This window comes from Saccostrea cucullata, unplaced genomic scaffold (genome assembly GCF_032062105.1).
Source record: "Saccostrea cucullata isolate Sc308-1 unplaced genomic scaffold, CSIRO_AGI_Scuc_v1 ctg12315, whole genome shotgun sequence".
Classification (NCBI taxonomy): Eukaryota; Metazoa; Mollusca; class Bivalvia; order Ostreida; family Ostreidae; genus Saccostrea; species Saccostrea cuccullata.
In genome coordinates this window covers 22,542-44,065 of record NW_026930924.1, presented here as the reverse complement: position 1 = coordinate 44,065, position 21,524 = coordinate 22,542, and the positions used below count along the sequence as shown (strand labels likewise).

At 31.9% G+C, this 21,524-nt stretch overlaps 1 protein-coding gene across 1 annotated transcript; it reads right to left on the bottom strand.

Moving 5' to 3' along the window:
* Nucleotides 1-574: 574 nt before the first annotated feature.
* Nucleotides 575-13,425, bottom strand: LOC134230613 (titin-like; the record flags this gene model as incomplete). Its single annotated transcript, XM_062712449.1, has 10 exons — nucleotides 13,365-13,425; nucleotides 7,155-7,836; nucleotides 6,510-6,821; nucleotides 6,014-6,286; nucleotides 5,609-5,911; nucleotides 5,236-5,520; nucleotides 3,140-3,427; nucleotides 2,609-2,653; nucleotides 2,179-2,304; nucleotides 575-793 (listed from the first exon to the last, which is right to left on the bottom strand). Coding segments are annotated over exons 2-10 (2,461 nt in total), but the record flags the coding sequence as incomplete, so codon positions are not given.
* Nucleotides 13,426-21,524: the final 8,099 nt, after the last annotated feature.

The window sequence follows — 21,524 nt, the reverse complement described above, 5'->3', positions numbered from 1 at the left end:
TCTTGGGAAGGAACCACACCAAGGTCATGTTTTCTAATTAAATTATTTTAGGCATGGACTAGTCAATCGGACATTTCTTCCACTTTGTACGAAATGTAATTTTATAACCAGTATATATATGGTGAAAAGGATGCATTAAGACCGATATAATACGAGGGCTGTTCAATAAATAGTATTTGAACTGTATGACATACCATACAGATATCATATGACATCAAGCTTGACTTTTTCGCATTATTAAATATTTAATGAATGTATAACTATATATGTGGCTGCTTTTCAAAACATAGTTTAATTTTGAGAAGCTGTGATAATTGATTGATAGATTGAATATTGTTTTAGGCCATGTTTCGGCGGATTATTACTTTAAATTGTTTATTGAAAGATTTTGGTTTCTCTGACGTCCCCCAGTGAGCTTACACTTTTTCGAACTCCAGAGAAATGAATGTTAAAAAATCAAAAAACTATAGTGAAATTAAACTCTTCACTTAAGCTGCTTTAAAACTCGTTAAGAATACTGAAGAAATATTAACTGAAATATGTAGAATTTACAAAGATATATATTAGAATCTACCTGGTATTTTGTTTTCTTCAAAGTAGCACAGTGCTTGTTTGTTCTTTATGGCGTATTCCACACATTTAAGTTCAAGATCAGGGCGTTTAATGCTTCTCATCAAGTACTGCATCATAATTACATTTCTTTCTTGGAAAATTTCCTCTTTTAGGAGAAATATGAACAAGTCCTCAATTGTAGGTAAATTATCTAAAGACAATAATTCCATGGAGGTCAGCGCTACAATAAAATAGAAAAGGAATAAAATTTAAACAACAGAGACTGTCAAAAGTGGTCAAGTTGTAACAAAGATTAATATAAGGACATAGATAAATATAAGGTTTAACTCTTTACAACTTACAGAATTGCTTTGCAATATACATTGAATCCTCACGTCATAGAAATATTACTTTACCATTTCCCCGCAAGCACTTTAAAGCGGGGTACAAATTTCTCTAAAGTTTAGCGTAAAGAATATTCTGAAATGATATTCTAATTAGAAAATAACTTTTCTAATTTTATGAGATTCAAGCAAGTATAAAATAATTGGAATTTGGCAATAAATTGAAGATTAAATGAACTTTTTAAAGTGCGTGAAAATGCGTGATTGCGGGGAAACGGTAAATGCGTGATTTTGCGTTAGAAATAGGAAATGGTATATGCGTTAAAATGCGTGACTGCGGGGAAGGATGTTAATGATACAGTGATTTATCACACCTTTGTCCCTTTAGCTCGTACATATAACTAATTTGGCATTTTTGTTAATCACATTTTGTTACGTCACTATGGGTTTGGTGTGAAATTGATGATATTAGTGTGCATTCATTTATATAAAAAAGGGTAATCTGCATAAAAACTTATTTTTTATTTTGCAAATCAACACTTCATGGGAAATATTTAAATATTTCATTGATATTAAAATTCTACATATTATAGTAAAATACGGAGCTTGAGTAAACCTGTGCTAAGCGACTTTTAGTCAAAATATTGACGTCATATACACAACTTTTTGCAGAAATCATGCAGATTTTAAACTGATCTTCTGAGAGATCTTCTTTTTAGAACATGTACGTGTTTATAATAAGGATATGGAAATAACGAACAGTATTCAATCTCAACGTCCATTAAACAAATATACAAAACAAGATCAGAGCAAACACGGACCTCCGAAACATCAGAGGTGGGATCAGGTGCCATGGAGGAGTGAGCATCCCCTGCTGACCGGTCACACCCGCCGTGTGCTCATTGTCATAATCAGGAAATAACGGAAAAAAATCCGTAGTCAATTCAGTGTATAAATAATGGACTAACAATTGGTATGAAAAACGTCAGTCAGCATTTCATTCAATGATAAATTGTATTTGCTGACAAGGTCATTGTATCGACCATAGAATTTACGAAATGATGACTTTAAACGAGACTGTTGATATTCTTGTTTCATCAACTTGCTTGTCAATGATTTACCTCGTTTAAGAAATTGTTCATACGTAGAGCATGCTCTTGCGTATCGAATCAACTGAGATATGAATACTCCGTATGCAGGTGATGAAGGTATATTGTATATTTATCAAATTTTCTTACATAGAGGAACATTTATTCAATGTTTTGCTTAAAGTCAATATCACCTGTTAAGGTTGATATCAGTGGCTTTAAATCTCTCTCCGATATTTCTCTGATGAGATCCAGCTTAAGGTTATTGAATCTGATTGAAGATCCCTTCTTACTGAAGATTGCTGTAAGTTTACTGGTAGCTATAAAACAATAACTAAACATAAAAAGTTAACAATTTACCGGAAGACTGTGCATTCTTCATTTTGGTTTGCTGGTAATGATTGAATACTTTATTTACAAAGATAAATATTTTCTTGAAAAATACAAGCATATGCCATGTTTCAAATTAAATTAGTAAAAGCTTTTAGATATATATTTTGCAAGGTTAAAACTGGAATAAGATTTTGTTACAATGGAGTTTACATTCATTCACTACAAATATGTACTTTGATTTCAATAATTCTATAGCAGAGGAGATATATGGTTTAAACATTATGTACCTACCTTTGGTATTTGGCACTTCTTCATTTGAGCATGAGCACCTTTCGTCTAGAAATTATAAAGAATGATATGTTGTCATAAATTAACAAATTGGCGAAGAATTATTAATAGTACCGGGTAATCTTTGCTACACTAAGTTTACTAATTAATTTTACTTTCTTCTTATATCAATTAAATTGAGGTAACGCATCTCGTATAAATGGTGGTAATACACAATATCTTTTTACAATGCCAATGATATATTCGTAAGAAAAATACTTTTAATTCTTCTTATTATCAGTTGGGGAAATAATACAAGAGTTACTGAACTCTTATTGGTGGATATTGGAAGTCGTTGGTTGTACAAAAATATTTTCAAGTTTATTTAAGAGACCAAGAAAGTCATAATATATAAATCATACATTTAATCTTCCTAGAAAAGAAGAGTTCAGTATGAAATTATATCATAGATAATTATCAGTTAAAGGCGAAACGTTTTTTTTTCCAAAAAAAGTCATATTTTTTTCTTTATCTCTTGAGGAATTTCAAACACACCTGGAATCTCCCTTGTAGTGGTTCCAATAAAGTTTTGAACCTCAATATGTATAAGATGATTTTGTAACGTCACGTTCTGTTTAATACATAGCAGTGGTTTAGGAAGATTATTTGATGACCCTTTGTATTCTTCACTTGTGATGTCTAATGCTTTATAACTACCGCTGCTTTCATTTTTTATGCTCCACTGAGCTTGAATTGGTTCCGGAACTGATTTTATCAAGGCTGTAAAAACTTTTTTGTCAATTTCTTGTAAATTTGGTCCTTGTATTTCAAGTTCAGGAACTCCTGAATAAAAAATATAAAAATAATTAATTATATCAAAAGATTAATAAATGGTACCTCACCAAGAAACCATACAAAACAATTAGTTATGGATTTATTTTTCATGAATAAATTCAAACATGTGCAATATTTAATTATTTTGGGATGCGTAAATTGAGGATATAAAGCATTTGTCGCCTTATTATACCCCCACCCCATCCCCAAAAAAGCTTCAAATAGGAGTCACCTTTTGTGATTTTGTCATGTCCTTTACTCAAGGTCATTTGGGCAAGTTCAAGGTAATTGAAAGAAAAAAATCATAATTCCAGTGTTGCAACCACTATTAAAATAATTATATCAATAGTGGTTGAGAGTTCATATCAGTAGCAAACATACTTAGTAACCACTATTGAAACTCGATCACTATTGAAATAATTATTTCAATTGTGGGAGAGAGTGCATTTCAAAAACAAATATAGGTTTCAACCACTATTGAAATACGACCACTATTGAAATAATTATTTCAATAGTGGTTGAGAGTGCATTTCATTAACAAACATAGATATTAACCACTATTCATATACGACAACTATTGAAATAATTATCTTATTGGTGAGTGTGAGTGCATTTCAATATAATAACCATAGGTTTCAACCACTATCGAAATACGACCAGTATTGAAAGATAAGTTTCATCGCGTAATTTTAAATTTTTTATCCAAAATTTTACAAAAACTAGAAATTTATTAATTGCGTCATTTTAAATGAAATCAGACTAAAACCTATATACAAATCCAGGCATCCAACTTTATTTGTATCATCTGTCCTTAATTGAAGATTAAGATAGTTATTGAAATTATAATTTCAAAAGTGATTTAAATAATTATTTTAATAGTTGCTGATAATACTTCAAAACTAATTTTAATCCATACTGAAGTCTTTATTTCAAAAGTCAACATTATCTCAGTAGTGGTTGCAACCTTTGTTTGTTATTGAAATGAATTTCACCCACTATTGAAATAATTATTTCAGTAGTGGTTTTATTTCAATAATGGTTACTAACTATGCTTATTATTGAAATGCACTCTCAACCACTATTAATATAATTATTTCAATAGAAATTGTTTTTCAATAGTGGTTACTAACCTGTTTGATATTGAAATGCATTCTCAACCACTATTGAAATAATTATTTCAATAGTGGTTGTATTTCAATAGTGGTTACTTACTATGCTTGTTATTGAAATGCACTCTCAACCACTATTAATATAATTATTTCAATAGTGGTAGTATTTCAATAGTGGTTACTAACTAAGTTTGCTATTGAAATACACTTTCAACCACTATTGATATAATTATTTCAATAGGGGTCGTTATTTCAATAGTGGTTGCAAGATTCGTGCCTGGTCAATTTCTTTCTTATGGATAATCTTGGTGAGTATTTATTTGACCCGATGGTGAGTCTTGACCTTGACCAAAGATCAATTGTGCTAGGTCACTGAAAGAAAAAGTTCATAGATCTTCGTCCGTATCTTTCTTGTGAAGGACCATTAGAATAAACTACTTCACACAAAGATTTATCATGACCTGAGTGTGTGTCATGAATTTGAACCAAGGTTGTTTGGGCAAGGTCAATGTCACTGAAAGAAAAAAAATCATAAATTGTCTCCGGTTCCTATTCTTAGTATTGATTATTTTTATTTGGCAACATATTTCAGTTCCATTCATTAAAATTAGGCCATAACTATTGGTAAATTGGAATGGTTTCAGGATTAAAATTTTCTTATCGGAAATCATGGCAACCATTTTGTTCCACGAATAGAAAAAAAAATACCAAGAATAATCTTATTCCCAATCGTTGATCCCACTGCATTAGAGGCTTTACACTGATAGGTCCCAGCATCTGATTGGTCCACGTTTGTAATGGTTAATGATGGTTCATCAAGTGTTCCTCCGGTATACTTTCCTCCACTTCCGAATATGTCGATTACACTTCCGTTTTTCTTCCATACAATTTCACTCAAAAGAGGAGATTGTTTATAAAGAAAAACCTGGCACGTCAATATCACAATACGGCTTTTGATGTTGGTTTCATGGCCGTTTGAAATGTTTGGGGGATCTAGAAAGATAAGAAATCAAATTCACCTGAAATGTTTTATACCCTTTATTTTTAATTGATATTATACAAGACCCCGTTTTCTACGTACCTCCTGTAACGTTCAGAAGAATAGTGTTACTGACACATTCTCCAATGCTGTTCCATACACGAAGTCGGTAATAAAGTTTGTCATCAAACGTTAGTGATGTCAATCTAAGTACAGGATTACTTGGATCTAATATACTATTTGCATATTTTCGGTCTCTAACATAAATAGTTTCAAAGATGACAGCATCAATACTTTTTTCCCACACCGCTCTTTCCGCCGGTGGACAAGACGATACAACAGAGTTTATATCAGTGTTCTCCCCGTAACAAACGGACTCTGCTAAAATACTGACCTTTGGTACACCTACAAATGAAATTTTGCAATATTAAACAATTCAATATTAAATCAGCATCATAAGTTGTAATTTACCATACCTGAAGTGGCATTTTAAAACAACAAACTAACCTAAAATTATTGACTCTGCAACAGCACCAACTGCATTGGCTATAATACAGGTGTACTCTCCACTGTCTTGTAGGGATGGGGAAGTTATAGTAAGTGAAGAATTTATAAGATCCCCTCCAAGATACTTTTCCTGCTCTTTAGTTATTACCTGGCCGTTTTTGGTCCAAGCAATATGATGTACTTTTGGAGAGTCTTGTGATACTTCATACTTGTAATGAAGAGTTATACCGTCCTTTCCCGAGGTAACTTCTAATTTCTTAAGAACTGGCCTCTCTGTAACGGTTTATTTATTTAAAGCTGAAAATCTATTCAGCAGAATATTCTAACGTCCAGTTTTGTAATTGCACATTTAATAGAGTTTATTGTAACTTAGAAAGGAAGATCTCTTCGTCTTATGATGTGTCAATTTATGTTTTTAATAGCAATAACTTCTCACAAGAAAACGAATGTTAATTAAACAACTCTCATTAAAGATAATCTGATAATAGCAAATTACCTCCGGAGACTTTCAATGTCAGCACGTTGCTTGGTATTTTGATGTGCTGCCCATTAGAAGACCCAGATATAATGGTCTGGTAGTCACCCTGGTCCTCCTTTGATGTCCTCTGTATGACAAGTTGTCTATTGGTGCTGTCTGTATATTTCCCTGTACTGGTATCAATCTGTTCTAAATTGTTCCCTCTAACCTTGTGCCACGTGATAGGCCAGTTCTGTGTTGACGTTGATGTCTGTTCTATGTCAGCTTCAAGGTATGCCGTTTCTCCACACATGATTGTTGTATTCCCTCGTAAAGTAATCGTTGGAAATTCTTGTGTAAGAAAATTAATATCATGACAATACTGACTTCAGAGCAGTTCGCTATAACTATTGGTACGCATTTTTAGACGACATCGACAGAAGTCATAGAAAGTGAAATTGAGAGAATGTGCGAGGGCAATAACACTTATTCGGAGGTTAAAATTGCTTGATTTTTTTTTACCGCTTACTGGAGTCAAAAATAATTGTTATGTAATCCCTGAAAACTTATAGGACAGAATCTTGCAAGTGGAATGAGGGCTTAATAAATTACTGTTAAAGCCATGTGTACAGAACAAGGTAAGTTATGTAATAATCAAAACTTAAGAATTAGAGAAAGACTTGCCTTCTTTTTCTTTCATAATCCTTAGTGTTGCCTCTAGCATGAGTTTGAACTTTTCCATATCTTCAAAACCAAAGTTACATTTTCTAACATCTGCCAGTTCTTTCTCGTAATTAACTGGATTGAACCCTTGTTTCCTTAAAAATGAATCCATTCGCTTCATGACATCTTCTATCTCAGCCCAACGTGCTTCAAACAGAGCATCAGGGATAGATGAAGATTCCAAATGTCCAAGCATACCGTTCCTGAACTGCCTGAGACGTTCAATATCATCAGCGATCTTTATATCAGTGGCCTTTGGTTGTTTTCCCCATCCCTGTGTTGGAACTAAGTGCGGACAAAGATTTTGTATGAGTTTATATAACAAGGAAACATCAAATTTACCATAGTCAGGAATATCTGGAGGCAAAAGAAAGCACAGTTTCCGCTGTTCATCATTCAGTTTGTATTTCCCGGTTAACAAAACAGTGCAAGAGCTGATGGCATTGTACAAGTTAATAGGCTTGATAGAAAGTATAAGGATATCTTTCATTGGTAATTTAATTTTGTCTACTACGGCTATCCCTAGACGGACAAAATTTTGTTGATCAGTAGGTAACAGCTTGGATGCCATTTTTGTTTTATCAGCTTATGGAAATTTTAAGATAAAATGATCATCCAACTCCTGATTCATGCTCTTCTGTCACTGAAAAAAGAAAGTGAACGATCATTTAGATGTCAACTTTTCTGAACAATATTGTGATTTTTTTTTTCATCTGTCAGCATAATAATCAAATTACATATGTTTTTGTCAGTTTGCTTAGGACATCGAATAGGACGGGAGATAAATGTATCAGATGATGATATTTAATGATAAAATTATCAAACATATCATAATCCGCCGCTGTATCTTGTAATTAATCACTTCCATTTTTTTCAAAATCATATACTTCAAGCGAACGTTAATATAAATAAATCTGATTGTATATAGGGTTACTCTGAAGTTGATATTATAAGACATTTAAGTTTCTCATTGACAACATCTAGTCAGAGTTACCGAATAGGAAACAGAAATCTTTGAGCAAAAAATATTCATAAAAATCAATAAATATTTATATTCAGTGTAATTTTCCTGATGAAGTCCATTAGAAACCAACGAAGTTCAAATTTCTTTAACACACGCGAAACCTTGTCACCGCGCGTTAGAATTTACAGCAGGAACTATAAGCATTTTCAGTACTAAAGGGACACCAAAATACAAAATGTTTCATTTCAATTTAATGAAAAACTATAACCCAAAAAAATTAAACTAAAAATTAACAATGTGTGCTTTAAGAATTAATTTGTCACTTTTTCCTCTCAATGTTTGTTTGCGTTATTTAACTTTGCAACGTCATTTGACGTCACAAATGGCTCTTACATCTATTAACCACGGCAGTTTTGAAGGGCGCTAAAATCACATTTAAGATGAACGAAATAAGCAACTATGAAGAAGGAAAGTTAGAAAATGTAAATATAAGCATTGAACTCATATTATTGGAAAACAATACTGAAAGGATTGCGTATATCTATAACTGTATAAATACAGGTACGGGGTCAAGAGGTCATATATGTGAGTATGGATAATCGTTTGACGTAATTTCTCAGTGACATAATAAAGAGTCGACGCCCGTTCAGTGCATAACATACTAATATTTGCCGTTGAGTTTGAAAAATAATTCATTTTACACGTACGTTAAAAGTCACAATCAGACAAATATAAAGTGTTAACAAGTTTGGCTTTCCAGAAAGCCTTAAATGTCATCTCTTTGGCTTCGTTAATGTCACAGAGTATACAGTGGATTGTAACTTTTTTCTCACTATTAAAAGCTTAAGAACTTTTTTTTGAAAAACATATTTATTTGGGGAAGACATAGCTATACTTTAACAAAAATTGTGAATAAGGGAGGAAGCTTGCAGTAAATAGATACAGCAGTAAATGGTTAAAAGGGTTCGGACGCAGATTTGGAAATTTCAAACAAATAGTTAATAACATGATTCATATGTTGCTAAAGCATTTTAAAAACACGGTTACACAAAAATATATTGAAATCGTGTTCAGAAACCTTTTTTTCTTAAAATTATAAAAAAAAAAACGAAGTTCGAGACACATTTCATTGACACATACCCATGCACTTTCGCAAAATACATTTTATCATAATATTTAAGAAAAGAACATATTTTGTTGTGAATGAAGGAAAATTATTAAAACCATGATGCGGAAAATTCAGAGTACACTGTAGAAATTATTGTTATAACCAACTCAACAGAATTTCAAGGCTTTGTCCAGTGATGTGTGCATCCTAAACAAACAGAACACTCCCTGTAAAATGCAAACAATGACAACAACTCGCGTTCTATTATTTTTTCATAAAAAAAAGCTGGCACAGGTGTTTAACGTGATTTGATAAAGAATCGAATATCTATGTTGGATAAATTCATTAAATTGAAGCTATGTTTTGAATTAACAAAGAGAAATGTGATTGTAATTAACGCAACTAAAGTCAATGTCCAGGCCCCTTTAAAGTTTAGATGAATGGAAAGGCGCCCTCCTGATAGCACGTTATATTAAAACTATATGAAATTATGTTTTATTAACTTTAAATATAATTTGTACAATGTCTTTAAAAAAATTGTAACCACTAAGCAATATTCGTAAATTTTATAAACATTTTCTTTTAAAAAAAAAGATAGGTAAAACCTCAGTGTTCTTTTTTTTTACCTTACTAAGTGTATGACAGCAGTCCAAAAGTTTTTCGACGATTTTCCTTAATCGCATTCTTTTAAATAACTTGACCATCGTGCCCATGGGGATATAAATACTGGCGCACACCCCCCACCCCTTTAAAGATTTTAAGGTATGATATGACTAGTATTAATAATGCCGACCGTACTTTGGTAAATAACTAACCAATACCACTATTATTGTGCCTGGATTTACTATTAAAATAATAATCTGATTAAAGTTATCCCACTAATCACAAATGCAGTGCATGTATCCGCCCATGTAAATGAGGAATGTATTAGGGTTTTGGTTTCATTTAAAAAATGTAGGAGAAGTGTTTTAGTGAATTTTGTGTCATTGATATAATTTAAAATTGCATAAAAATAAATGTAAGTTCTTAAATTATATTTGAAATCTTAAAAAGGAAAAGTGTAGGAATGCAAAAAAAAAAAAAAAAAATACTCGCAATGATTCTTTTTGGGGTTTGTCATTCTAATGCCTGTAGTTACTTGTGCTTTGAATTTCTAAAAAAAAAAATCTTTTCTCGTAGAATACATTCGCTGAAGAAGATTAATTGTATTATTCAAAAAATGGCAGGAAATAATGTACCAAATAGAAAAAGGTTCTGTCATCATTTCATATTCAGTATATGCGCGTACTACTGTAAATGTTTTAACTTTGATATTTTTATCTGTTAATCATTGGATCCACGCCTCACCTGATATTTAGCGAGCGTTTATACACATGCACACTCTGACCTAGTTAGAATTTTCTATCGAGCGCTGACCATCATTTACGCAATAGCTTAGAAGACTACATAATTAAGAACATATATTTTGAAGACCCATGCACCACCACCCAAGCGATATCTCTAATATTTCTGTGAAGCTTGTTTTCTTTATCGATAAAAGACAAATCGCTACGTCCCTAGTCTTTTTTTTTTTTAGAAAATAACATCATCGTCAATCATTGACCACTCGGTGTTCCTCAGATGTCTAGTGCCTTGTACTACTGGAGCGCAAGGGTGTCAGCTGAGGAGTACCGGTTGATTAATGGCAGCTTACATAGGGACTTTACTTCCGGAAATCAAACTTAATGTGTCATCTCTCGTGAGAGATGACAATAAGTCACAAATGTAAATTTAAGTAATAAGGTAATATGTTTTACGGTGTGACCGTTAGTGAGGGCGGAGCCGTGAAGTGAAAATTGCTACAATTTATTGTTTAATCAATAATTAATGATAAATCAGTTGATCAGTTAAATTCTGAAATTGTCAATGCATGGTCCTAAAGCAAAGGGTTAGATTCATGCAGATCTATGGTCAGTGTCAGAAAATCATAACAAAAAACTCAGTTCTCTTGAAAAAAAAAGTTTTCCCATCTCTTACATGTACCTCATTACTTTTCATTCAAATAATGCAAGATACTGAGTATTTAATCATGAGATGAATGGTTGCCTTAAATGTCTAGCCAGAGCACTTAAAGTCGAAGAACGTCGTGGGGAAAAAGAGGGGCATGCATTGGGCCATTGGACCAGTAATGGGTTCAACATACAAGGCCAAAGAAATGTGAGACACCTAGGTCCAATGACACCTTAAACTTTTAATAATTTATAGTTATACATGTAACAGTAAACTCGTTCCAAAATACTAGTTATATCCAACAAATAATAATTCAAAAAAAATAATCAATTCATAAACTTTTTCTCAGCACCAATTCTTTTTCTTTCACTTCTTGATTTATATGCTTATTTAACAACTGTACACTGATCTAGAAACCTAAAGTCATTTCTCAACTGTTATTACTCCCATTACATGGTAATGATGTCATCTAAAGTAAGAACAATATCATTGACAAGACCAGGTCAGAAGGCGAACTTGGGATCCAAACTACAGACAGATGATCTACTTCCTGGATGAATCTAATCATCAGACCAACATTTGACTGAGTTACTATCACAAGGGTTGAAAATATAGAAGCATCACACAGGCGCTGGTTAAAAACGTCAAGCGCCTGTGAAGCATCACACCTTTTAAGAGAAAAAAAATTTCAAACAAAGATTCTGAATAAATATTTACCCGGTACTTCATGTCTTTAATAAACAGATTTATTAGGATTGAAAACTATATTAATATGCTTGATCATGAAGTTGATGTGTATTAAATTTGAGTATTTTAGTGTACATATAGGTACAGGTATGTATACATTAACAGCATGCACTGCACTTTGAAGTTGTATATAACTTTGTGGATATTTTCATGCATTTACTGAAAAATGTATGTAGACTGAACATCTACCTCTCCAGACTGTACATTATACATTGTTTTTTCCTGCTTTAATATAGACTTTATATGTTATTTCAATTGTCAAAAAAAAAATCTTTTTGAATTTTTTAAATGCATACAGCGTACTCCGGTATTAGATTTTCCTTTTTATAGTGATTTTTAAAAGAAACTGAAATTTTGTAATTTGAAAAACTTAACAAAATATTAAATTTTTAAAAAATTACAACAAAAATGATACTCAGACTTCCATAGATCTGCTAAATATTTATGTATCCATGTACAACAAGATATTCATAAATACATGTAATTTGGATACCTTAAAAAAGGGACAAGAAAAAAAGAAATCCACACCCTGTGAGACTTTTCACAGGGTATTTTATTTTATCACTTTTAAATAAAATTTAAACGTTCAAAAAATTATACTGTAAAAAAAATCCTCTATTTCTTGCTTTGTATGTATTGACGAGTATAATCCGGCAGACATTTATTATTGAATGGCAAATAAATACGGATTTTCTTGTGAAAGGGGCCACAGATAGATCCGCTCCTCCATCGTGCAGACGACAGCGCCGCCTTTAGGGAAATTCTGACCAATCAAATGCCGTTTTACTTGTTAGCGCGAACTATAAATAAAACCTAAGCGTCTAAAACGAAAGTAGGAAGGGTCTGATTACAAATGGATTTGATTTGAAGTTAAAAAGAAACACTACACATTATCCTTGGGTTAAATGTTTTTACTTTGATGAGTCTCATCAACAACGAGAATTTGCGCGTGGATAAAATCGACGCCATTTTAGCGACGACGCCATATTGGCGACAAGAATCTCAGTTCCATAGGTATTGTAAATGACATATAGTTTACAATACATTTCTTTTATTTTTCATATACATACGTGTTACCTATAGGGAGAGCTTCGCTCTCACGGGCCCTTCGGGCCCGTGAGAGGGCTCCGCCCTCTATCATTGTAAAACATCTATCCGGCTATAAATACGGGTTCCGGGGTTGGTACAAGATTAAATTCAACATAAAGCCCTTCGGGATTTATGAAATTTAATCTCGTGACCTACCTGTATTTATGTCCCGATAGATGTTTAAAAATGATTCCTTATTTCTTAAATATCTATTTTTGAAAAAAAAATGTTTATGGCGCTTTTCAATTAACAGTTTTCTCGATTTAGTACTTACCTTTTAACTTTTATTTTAGAGCACATAAATATTTCAGTTATTGGACATGTCAACATTCCAAAACGAAAGTAGAAAAAAATCATGATTTTAAGAAAATTACCTTACTTCTTGGTTTTTTAATTTCACATTCTTTCCATGTTTGAATAATATTATTACCATGCATTTCTAACCAAAAATCCTAAATATTCTTGACTTTGCGCATTTTTATACACTCTCTCTACCCAGAGTTATCGTTCCAGTTTTCACCCAAAGCTCAAAGGTGTTGTAGCGAAGCGAACGACAACTCTGGGTAGAGATTGATATGCACTTTTAAAATAGCAGGAGAATCAAAGGATTGGAAGTATTGAAAGTCGGCGTCATCTTTTTCAGCTGAATATTGTTTCATCCATTCATAAAAGAGTCATCATTTGTAGAGTAAAAATTACACTTAATTAAAAAGAAATCAATTATTTATAAGAAGGGGGGAGTAAGAGTGGATTAAAAAAGGTTATTATTATTAAATTTACTTTATAATAGAAAATGTTGAATTTAATCACAACGGATAATGAATAAGTCCTCTATTTAAAAAAGGAATTTTAAAAATCATTATAAATATAACAAATATTTTCAAATATGTTTACAAATCAAAATTGGAGAGGACTTATATCGGCCATGCCTGATGTCCAAAACAATTATGTAATCTAACATAATAAAATATTGATAGAATTAAAATTAAATCAAAATATGATTGGAACATATTATCAAAATGTGACCAAGTGAAATAAAGATGTTGAGGTTTGTATCGTGGAGTTTTTTCAGTAAACATTAATATTTTATTTCTATCTCAAAATATTTATAATTGTATAGATATTTATGCCTTAAGAATTTCAAATTGTATAGAAAAAATCATAAACATATTGATCCTGAAATATAATTTTCATAAGATGAAATCTTTGACACCGATTCTGGACCGGGGCCTTTTTTTCATGTGAAGTCATTTAAATCACATTGAAAAGGCATATAATTTTGTTTGATTTTAACAGAAGCAGGCAAGGAAACGTAATTTCAGTTTCCATTATTTGTCAATGAAGTTTGTATTTATTATGCACGAGACTAAAACAGTCAATGTACATAATAACATACATTTATTCATCGAAAACGTAGGAAAAAAATCCAATATTTCACTTCTAAGTTGACAGTATTATGATTACATCTTAATTAATGATTTACTTTGAATAAAACACATTGTGGACTGCTTCAATGAAAGATATGGAAATAACGAACAGTATTCAATCTCAACGTCCATTTAACAAATATACAAAATAAGAGCAGAGCAAAAACGGACCTCCGAAACATCAGAGGTGGGATCAGGTGCCATGGAGGAGTGAGCATCCCCGGCCGACCCGTCACACCCGCCGTGTGCTCGTTGCCATAATCAGGAAATAACGGAAAAAATCCGTCGTCAATTTAGTGTTTAAATAATGGACTAACAAATCGTATGAAAAACGTCAGTCAGCATTTCATTCAATGATAAATTGTATTTGCTGACAAGGTCATTGTATCGACCATAGAATTTACGAAATGATGACTTTAAACGAGACTGTTGATATTCTTGTTTCATCAACTTGCTTGTCAATAATTTACCTCGTTTAAGAAATTGTTCATACGTGGACCATGCTCTTGCGTATCGAATCAACTGGGATATAAATACTCCGTATGCAGGTGATGAGGGTATATTGCTGCATAAGTAAGGGAAGTTGACGATAGAAAAGTTAAAGTCATCACGTTTATCATAAAGCTTGGTTGTTAAATTACCATTAGTGTCTTTTTCAAGTAAAATATCCAAGTATGAAGCAGAAGTGTCGGACTCTGTGGTATCTTTTATCTCAAGCTCACCAGGATATACACATGTATCGTGTCGACGTAGGAATGGAAATTATCATTATTAATTGACAATACGTCGTCGACAGGGTTCTCCATCATTTGAAATGTTACTGTGTTGCAGAGTTTATGCGAAAAACTAAAATTTGGCGGTGTTTTTGCGATCAAATTCGCAACTAATTCACTATTTATAAAAATTACAAAAAATACATGCACACACTTATTTAAAAATCGCAAATTAACTACACAAATGATATGGTCGCACATATTGATAAAATAAAAACACTTCTGAAAAACAGAGGAAATTCTGACCGATACAGTCGTATTACTTAACATTTTTGAAAGTAAATTTGCCCTGATTATTTACAGTGGCGCCTCATTTATCCGGACGCTTTGGTTCCCAGGCAAATTGTCCGGATAAGTGAAGCGTCCGGATATCTGAATTCTATTGATTTCTCTTCCAGGGATACTGTATTTGTATAGTAACTCTTATATACAATAATACAAAGAAAGATATTAAAATGCTATCATTTAGAAATAATTAATTATTTCTTTAAACACTTTAGTATACATCAGCACTACTTTTACACTTTTTCAAATATAATTATTATTTTTATAGCTAAAAACTAGATGCCGACTCGCGCTCTCTTTGTCGGTAGTGTAGACCATAGGCGCTTGGTTACAGGATGGTGTATTATTTTGTGTATTATGGGTTTTTCTATGTGTGCCTGAATACTCTCATTAAAATAAAACTAAAAATTCGTCGAAATTAGCAAGTTTTAAAAAATGTCATTTTTACTGTATATAAAAAGAATATAGGAGCGCCACTCGCCATCTTGAAAATCAAGGGGTGCCTCGGTTCACATTTTATTTTAAACAATATCTACATTTTTCCTATTTTTGCGAATTTTTAGTTTTATTTTAATGACAGTATTAAGGCACACATAGAAAAACACATAATATACATAATGCACCATCCTGTAACCAAGCGCCTATGTATCTGACATAATAAAATTCACGTAGTAGTCATCCCTTGGAAGTGAAATCATCGATTGTCTAAAATTATTCAAATTTGATTAAATGTTTTAAGTTTTTTTCGATGATAACTGCCACTAATCTCAGGAGGACAATACCGATGTGTGTGCCGTGTGTAGACTACGAGATTATGAAACTATGTCGTCCCGTCTATAAATAGAAAATTATCAAAACCAGATATATACTAAAATTATAAATATCTCCAGATATTAACAAATAACTGAATAATTTTTTTTCTGTTATCAACACAGTTAATTGTTTATTTTCATTTGTGTATCCATCTCTCGTATATTATGACCATACCCACTTCGCTGAGGACTAATCATCGTAGTCATTCATAACACTGGCACACGTGATCGTCTTGTAAAAACAATCAATCCGACCAGTGTTTTGATAACAATTATCACCCAGTTCAGGCGTGAATGTTGACAAAAAAAGGAAGTACAAATTAAAATTTACCGGCCGGATAAATGAATCAATTTATAACGTAAAAATACATTTTGTAGTAAAAAAAGAGCCGTCCGGATACGGAACGCGGAATTCCGGATAAATGAGTCAAAATTACTGTAGTGGAGACACCTATCGGTTATACGAGTTATTGTTCTTGGTCCTGGGGCGGAGTGCAGTTGTCCTTGACAACCGGTACTCCTCCGCTAGGATCCGGGCGTTCCCGACGCTATCCGCAGACAGTCTGATTTTCCGTGTTATTCAATACAGTCATAATTATTTTTTAGGAGCTTGACTCCATTCAAATTCATTGAAATCTTTATTTATAGCGTCCAATATACCTATTTTGTCTTCAAAACTTGATTCCTGAAAGTATTTTTCCATAATCTTCAACGTTACAGGTAATTTCCACTACACGCCTTTTCTATTTTGTTGTTTTGTTGATTCTTATCATCAATAAATTTTATCTAAATTTAATAAAGGTTTTTTTGTGTTCATTTATATCATGATTCGGGATCTCGTTACACTCGGGACTGTTTAAAGTAACTACCATCCTGTAACATTACGTTGAAAAAATCCGTTCCCGAGAAAAATCGTCCGGAAGGTGAAGCTTCCGGATATCTGAAGATCCACTGTATCAGTTTTCTTGATCGATTTATCACATTACAAAAAAGAAAAAACTTCAGAACATTGAAATATTTTAAGAGTTCCTTGAACATGTTCAAAATTTCAAACAATTTATTTACATCAATTAAATGACTTTGATACAATGTTATGTCTGACTTATAGTGCTAAAATAATTCTATAGCCGTGGCTCTATAGGAAAGACATATTTAAATATTTTTAAAAAATATTCTTATTGCAACTGCCAATTAACCCTTACATGGAAGTGTGAAAACAAATTATTTGTCTTTGTTCCGTCATGCGTAGAGTCCGGTGAGGGTCTAAGAGATAATTGATTATGCAAGGTGAAGCCCTACTGCTTAAGGGCTTTAACTTTTATAATTGAAAGAACATATAATTGTTCAATAAAAGTCTCAGTTAGAAAAAAATTGACATGTGTGTTTTGATTTTCTAATTATCACATATCTTACTGTGTCGGCAAGATTTTTACTGTGTTGCATGCATAAAATTTGAATCGTTACTGTGTCGGAGAAAATTTTACTGTGTCGGGAGCAACACAGTAAAACAGCTCATGGAGAACCCTGCGTCGATATATCTAAATGTCGAGTTGAAGGCAACAGCAAGTGTTTTCTTCTTATCACGTAAAAGATTTTGCATAAATTCTGCTTCAAATGAATATAAAAATAAGTTTGCTAATAACGGAGCACAATTTGTACCCATGGGAATTCCAATAGATTGTTGGAATACCTGGTCTCAAAAACCACATAGATATTGTCAATCAGAAACTCAAGCATCTTCTTGATGTCAACTTCAGAGTACTTATGTGTACAATCAGAATCTGTTTTAACAAAATAATTTTTGAAATGACCAATGACGAGGTAAGTAAAGTTACAAGTTCCATTTTTGTTGAAGAAACAGCTGTCAATGATATCAAAAAGCCTGGATTTTAATTTGTCGTGGGGAATTGTTGAGTATAAAGTTGAAAAGTCGTAAGTTTTTATGCTGTTGATTTTTGTGATTGTCTTGTGATTTCAAATTGTCCAAAAGCTCTTTAGAATTTCCACCATTTACTTCCAGACCCTATATCTTCGTAACGTAATCGTGTGTATTATACCCGTAAGTAATAAATAAGTGTTTTAAATCTTATGTATATAAATTAAACTATAATAAGAAATAAAAAGTATAAAAAGCTTGATCCGTTCCTTTTTATCCTTAGCCCTCTCTGTACACCTGTATATAGATAAATAGTTACATTAGGGAAGGTCAAAGGTTTGGGAGTGTTATTGGTTTGGTTGTGAAGTTGAATTTCATTGGTTTTATTCTTATAGCCATTGGTTTTACCGCCAAAATATCCATTCCTTATTTTGTTGAAAAATAACCAAGACTGTGTTTCACTGGCTCCTATGTCACTGACTTTGGAGACTGACAATTTCCATTTTCTGGTGAGTATTAACTTTCCTAATTACTAATTGTCAAGTAATATGTTTAGTATATAGAATTAAATTTGTTAGAGATCACTATTTCACATTATATTAATTTAACGAATGACCATGGGAGAATGTTATTTTTATGATTGGAAATATTGTTTGTAAAGATCAGTTATGAATTCTATTATAAGTATAAATTTTGAGTAAATATTCAAGTTACACCGTATATTTTTATGACCCAGATATTTGCTTACTTTGTTCGTGGAATATGTAATTTAATGACGTTCGATCCTGATATTCAAAGTCTTAAACGTTTTTTGCCAAGTATATTTGTAGTTTCTACATTCATAGGTTAATTAAAATTCAAATCAAAAAATGGGGGTCAATTAGCGCTTCTTTTAGCGCTACGGTACATTTATTATGACCTTTCTGCACTGAAATTTGTGTTTTAATTCAAATTAACATCTTTAACGTTTTCCCTCCAATATTTTTATCCAATTAAAGCATGAAACAAAATGAACTCCAAGTATGTTTAGTAAAAGACACTTAAAAATTGTGACTTAGAAAAAGTTTCAAATTGCTTCGCATAATCAATTACCTGACCTTTCTGAACTAATAAAATGTTATTTTTTCGGCATTGAGAATATAAAAGGCAAGAAAATTATCTTAAAGTCTTAAACTTTTTCTGATTTTAAGCAAATAGGTCAAAGTTATCTTGAATATTTAGAAAAGAACATCAAAAGTGGGGAAATATGATGTACATTTTCAGATATTACCAAAAAAGTGTGAAATTTACGTTAAAATTGGCTCAATTTTTTCCCGGATTTTCAGAATATATTTAATATATTTGTTACACTTTGCTGATAGAATTCATAAGAAATACTTTAATAGATATTTCAGAACCAGCATAACATATTTCACTGCAAAAAACAGCTCTGTGTGCAACCAGCATGGAAAAATAGGAATCCAAAATTAACAGTACTGTTATAGTTCAAATGGAAAAGAACTGACCATTTTCGTCTATAAAACCTTCCGCCACAGAATATAGTCCCTAGCTTAATTCTACTTGAATGGAATTTAGTCGCGGTTTTTTCATTAAATATAGTTTAATTTGCATTGTAGAATTCAGTTTTATTGTTAGAACTTAAAAATGATGCTAAATTTTATGAATAAAGGACCTGCGCGAAATACGCTCAAAATATCAGGATCGAACGTCCTTAACTTGTCCCCCAAGTCTGATATCTGAAGATGCACGAGTTAAAAGGTATTCTATATGTTTTGTATCATTGTTCTCACGCACTGAGCATAACCATGATCTATCAATATCACGTTCATGGGACATGTTCATCTTGGCAGGCCTATATTCCCAGGTGTACAGTACCCGCATCGTTATTCTGTACAATTCTATCGTGTTCTATCGTGCGTGTATCCTATCGTATCGTGCGTGTATCCTATCGTATTCTATCGTATCGTGTTTTCTGTTTATCGGGTTTTGCGTTTTCTATCGTGTTTTCCGTTTATCGTGTTTTGCGTTTATCGTGTAGATCGTTTATCAGGTTCTATCGTGTATCGTGTTTTGCGTTTATCGTGTATATTCGGAAACCCTCGTTTTTTATCTTTACTATGTAAAGAAACTACTGAGCTTTTCCGAGTTTCTTTTTCGTTTTGTTATTAGAAATAAGATTAATTCAACCAAAAAAGAAAAAATAAAGATTTATCACTTTCTTTTTCATCAATATAAGAAATATTAAAGCGTAGAAGGAAAAAATAATTAATCGCGTATTTCATGAATGAATAAATAAATAATTATATCGTGGTAAAGCAGAGAGTAATTGTCAAAATTTAAACAGTAACTCTATTTTTCGGAAACGAAAACATAAGTATATCGATCAACTGGTCTATTTCTTTAAAAAATGATTTATCGAATTATATGATTTATTTTGTCAAATTTAAATACTATTAATATGATTTTCTCAAATGAATCGGAGTTACCGGAGAAAGATTTTTGGTCAGCTATGATGTTCGCATAGACAAAAAGCAAATAAATAAATAATAAGCAGGATATTGAAATGTGTCTTTTAGTAACGTAGTAACGGTATCTTACTATAAAAATAAAACAAAGGAGCCGTCTGATCTGTTTTGTATTGTTAAGAAGAAAGTATCTAACCATTCAATGTTCGTTAATAAATACGAGATTTTAAGTATCTGTAGTGTAAAATTAAGTCAGAGCTTAGCGTAAATGTACATGTACAGTTGTAGCAGATTCATATTCTCACGACACAGTTTTCATGTATTAATGCAGATCACCATTATTTTAATAGTTATTTAGATTTCTATTCAGAAAACTTAATTTTCTTGAACTGCTTCGTTCTTGGTGGATCTATCATGTTAAATTTATTAAATTTGTTAAAGCCGTTTTCTTTAAACCTTTCTTTCGGCCAGTCTTCTACTTGTATTATTCTCTAAGATATCAATATTTAATTGCGATTTTTGGATACATCGCAGATTGTAAGCTTTAGACATTAAATACAGATTTTTAATTTATTACGTATATTTCTTTCGTGAAATAACTTGGATCTTATTCATTAATTTATTTGATAGAAAATTAGAATGTATATTTTTCATGAATAATAAATCTGTTTATAGAGTTTCAAAATTCACACACTTGAGAAGAAATTAAAAAAAATACAGTCTCCATTTCATAAACATCCATTTAATCACTGTCAATTTTTTTATACATATAAATAAACAACTTTTGTCAAATAAA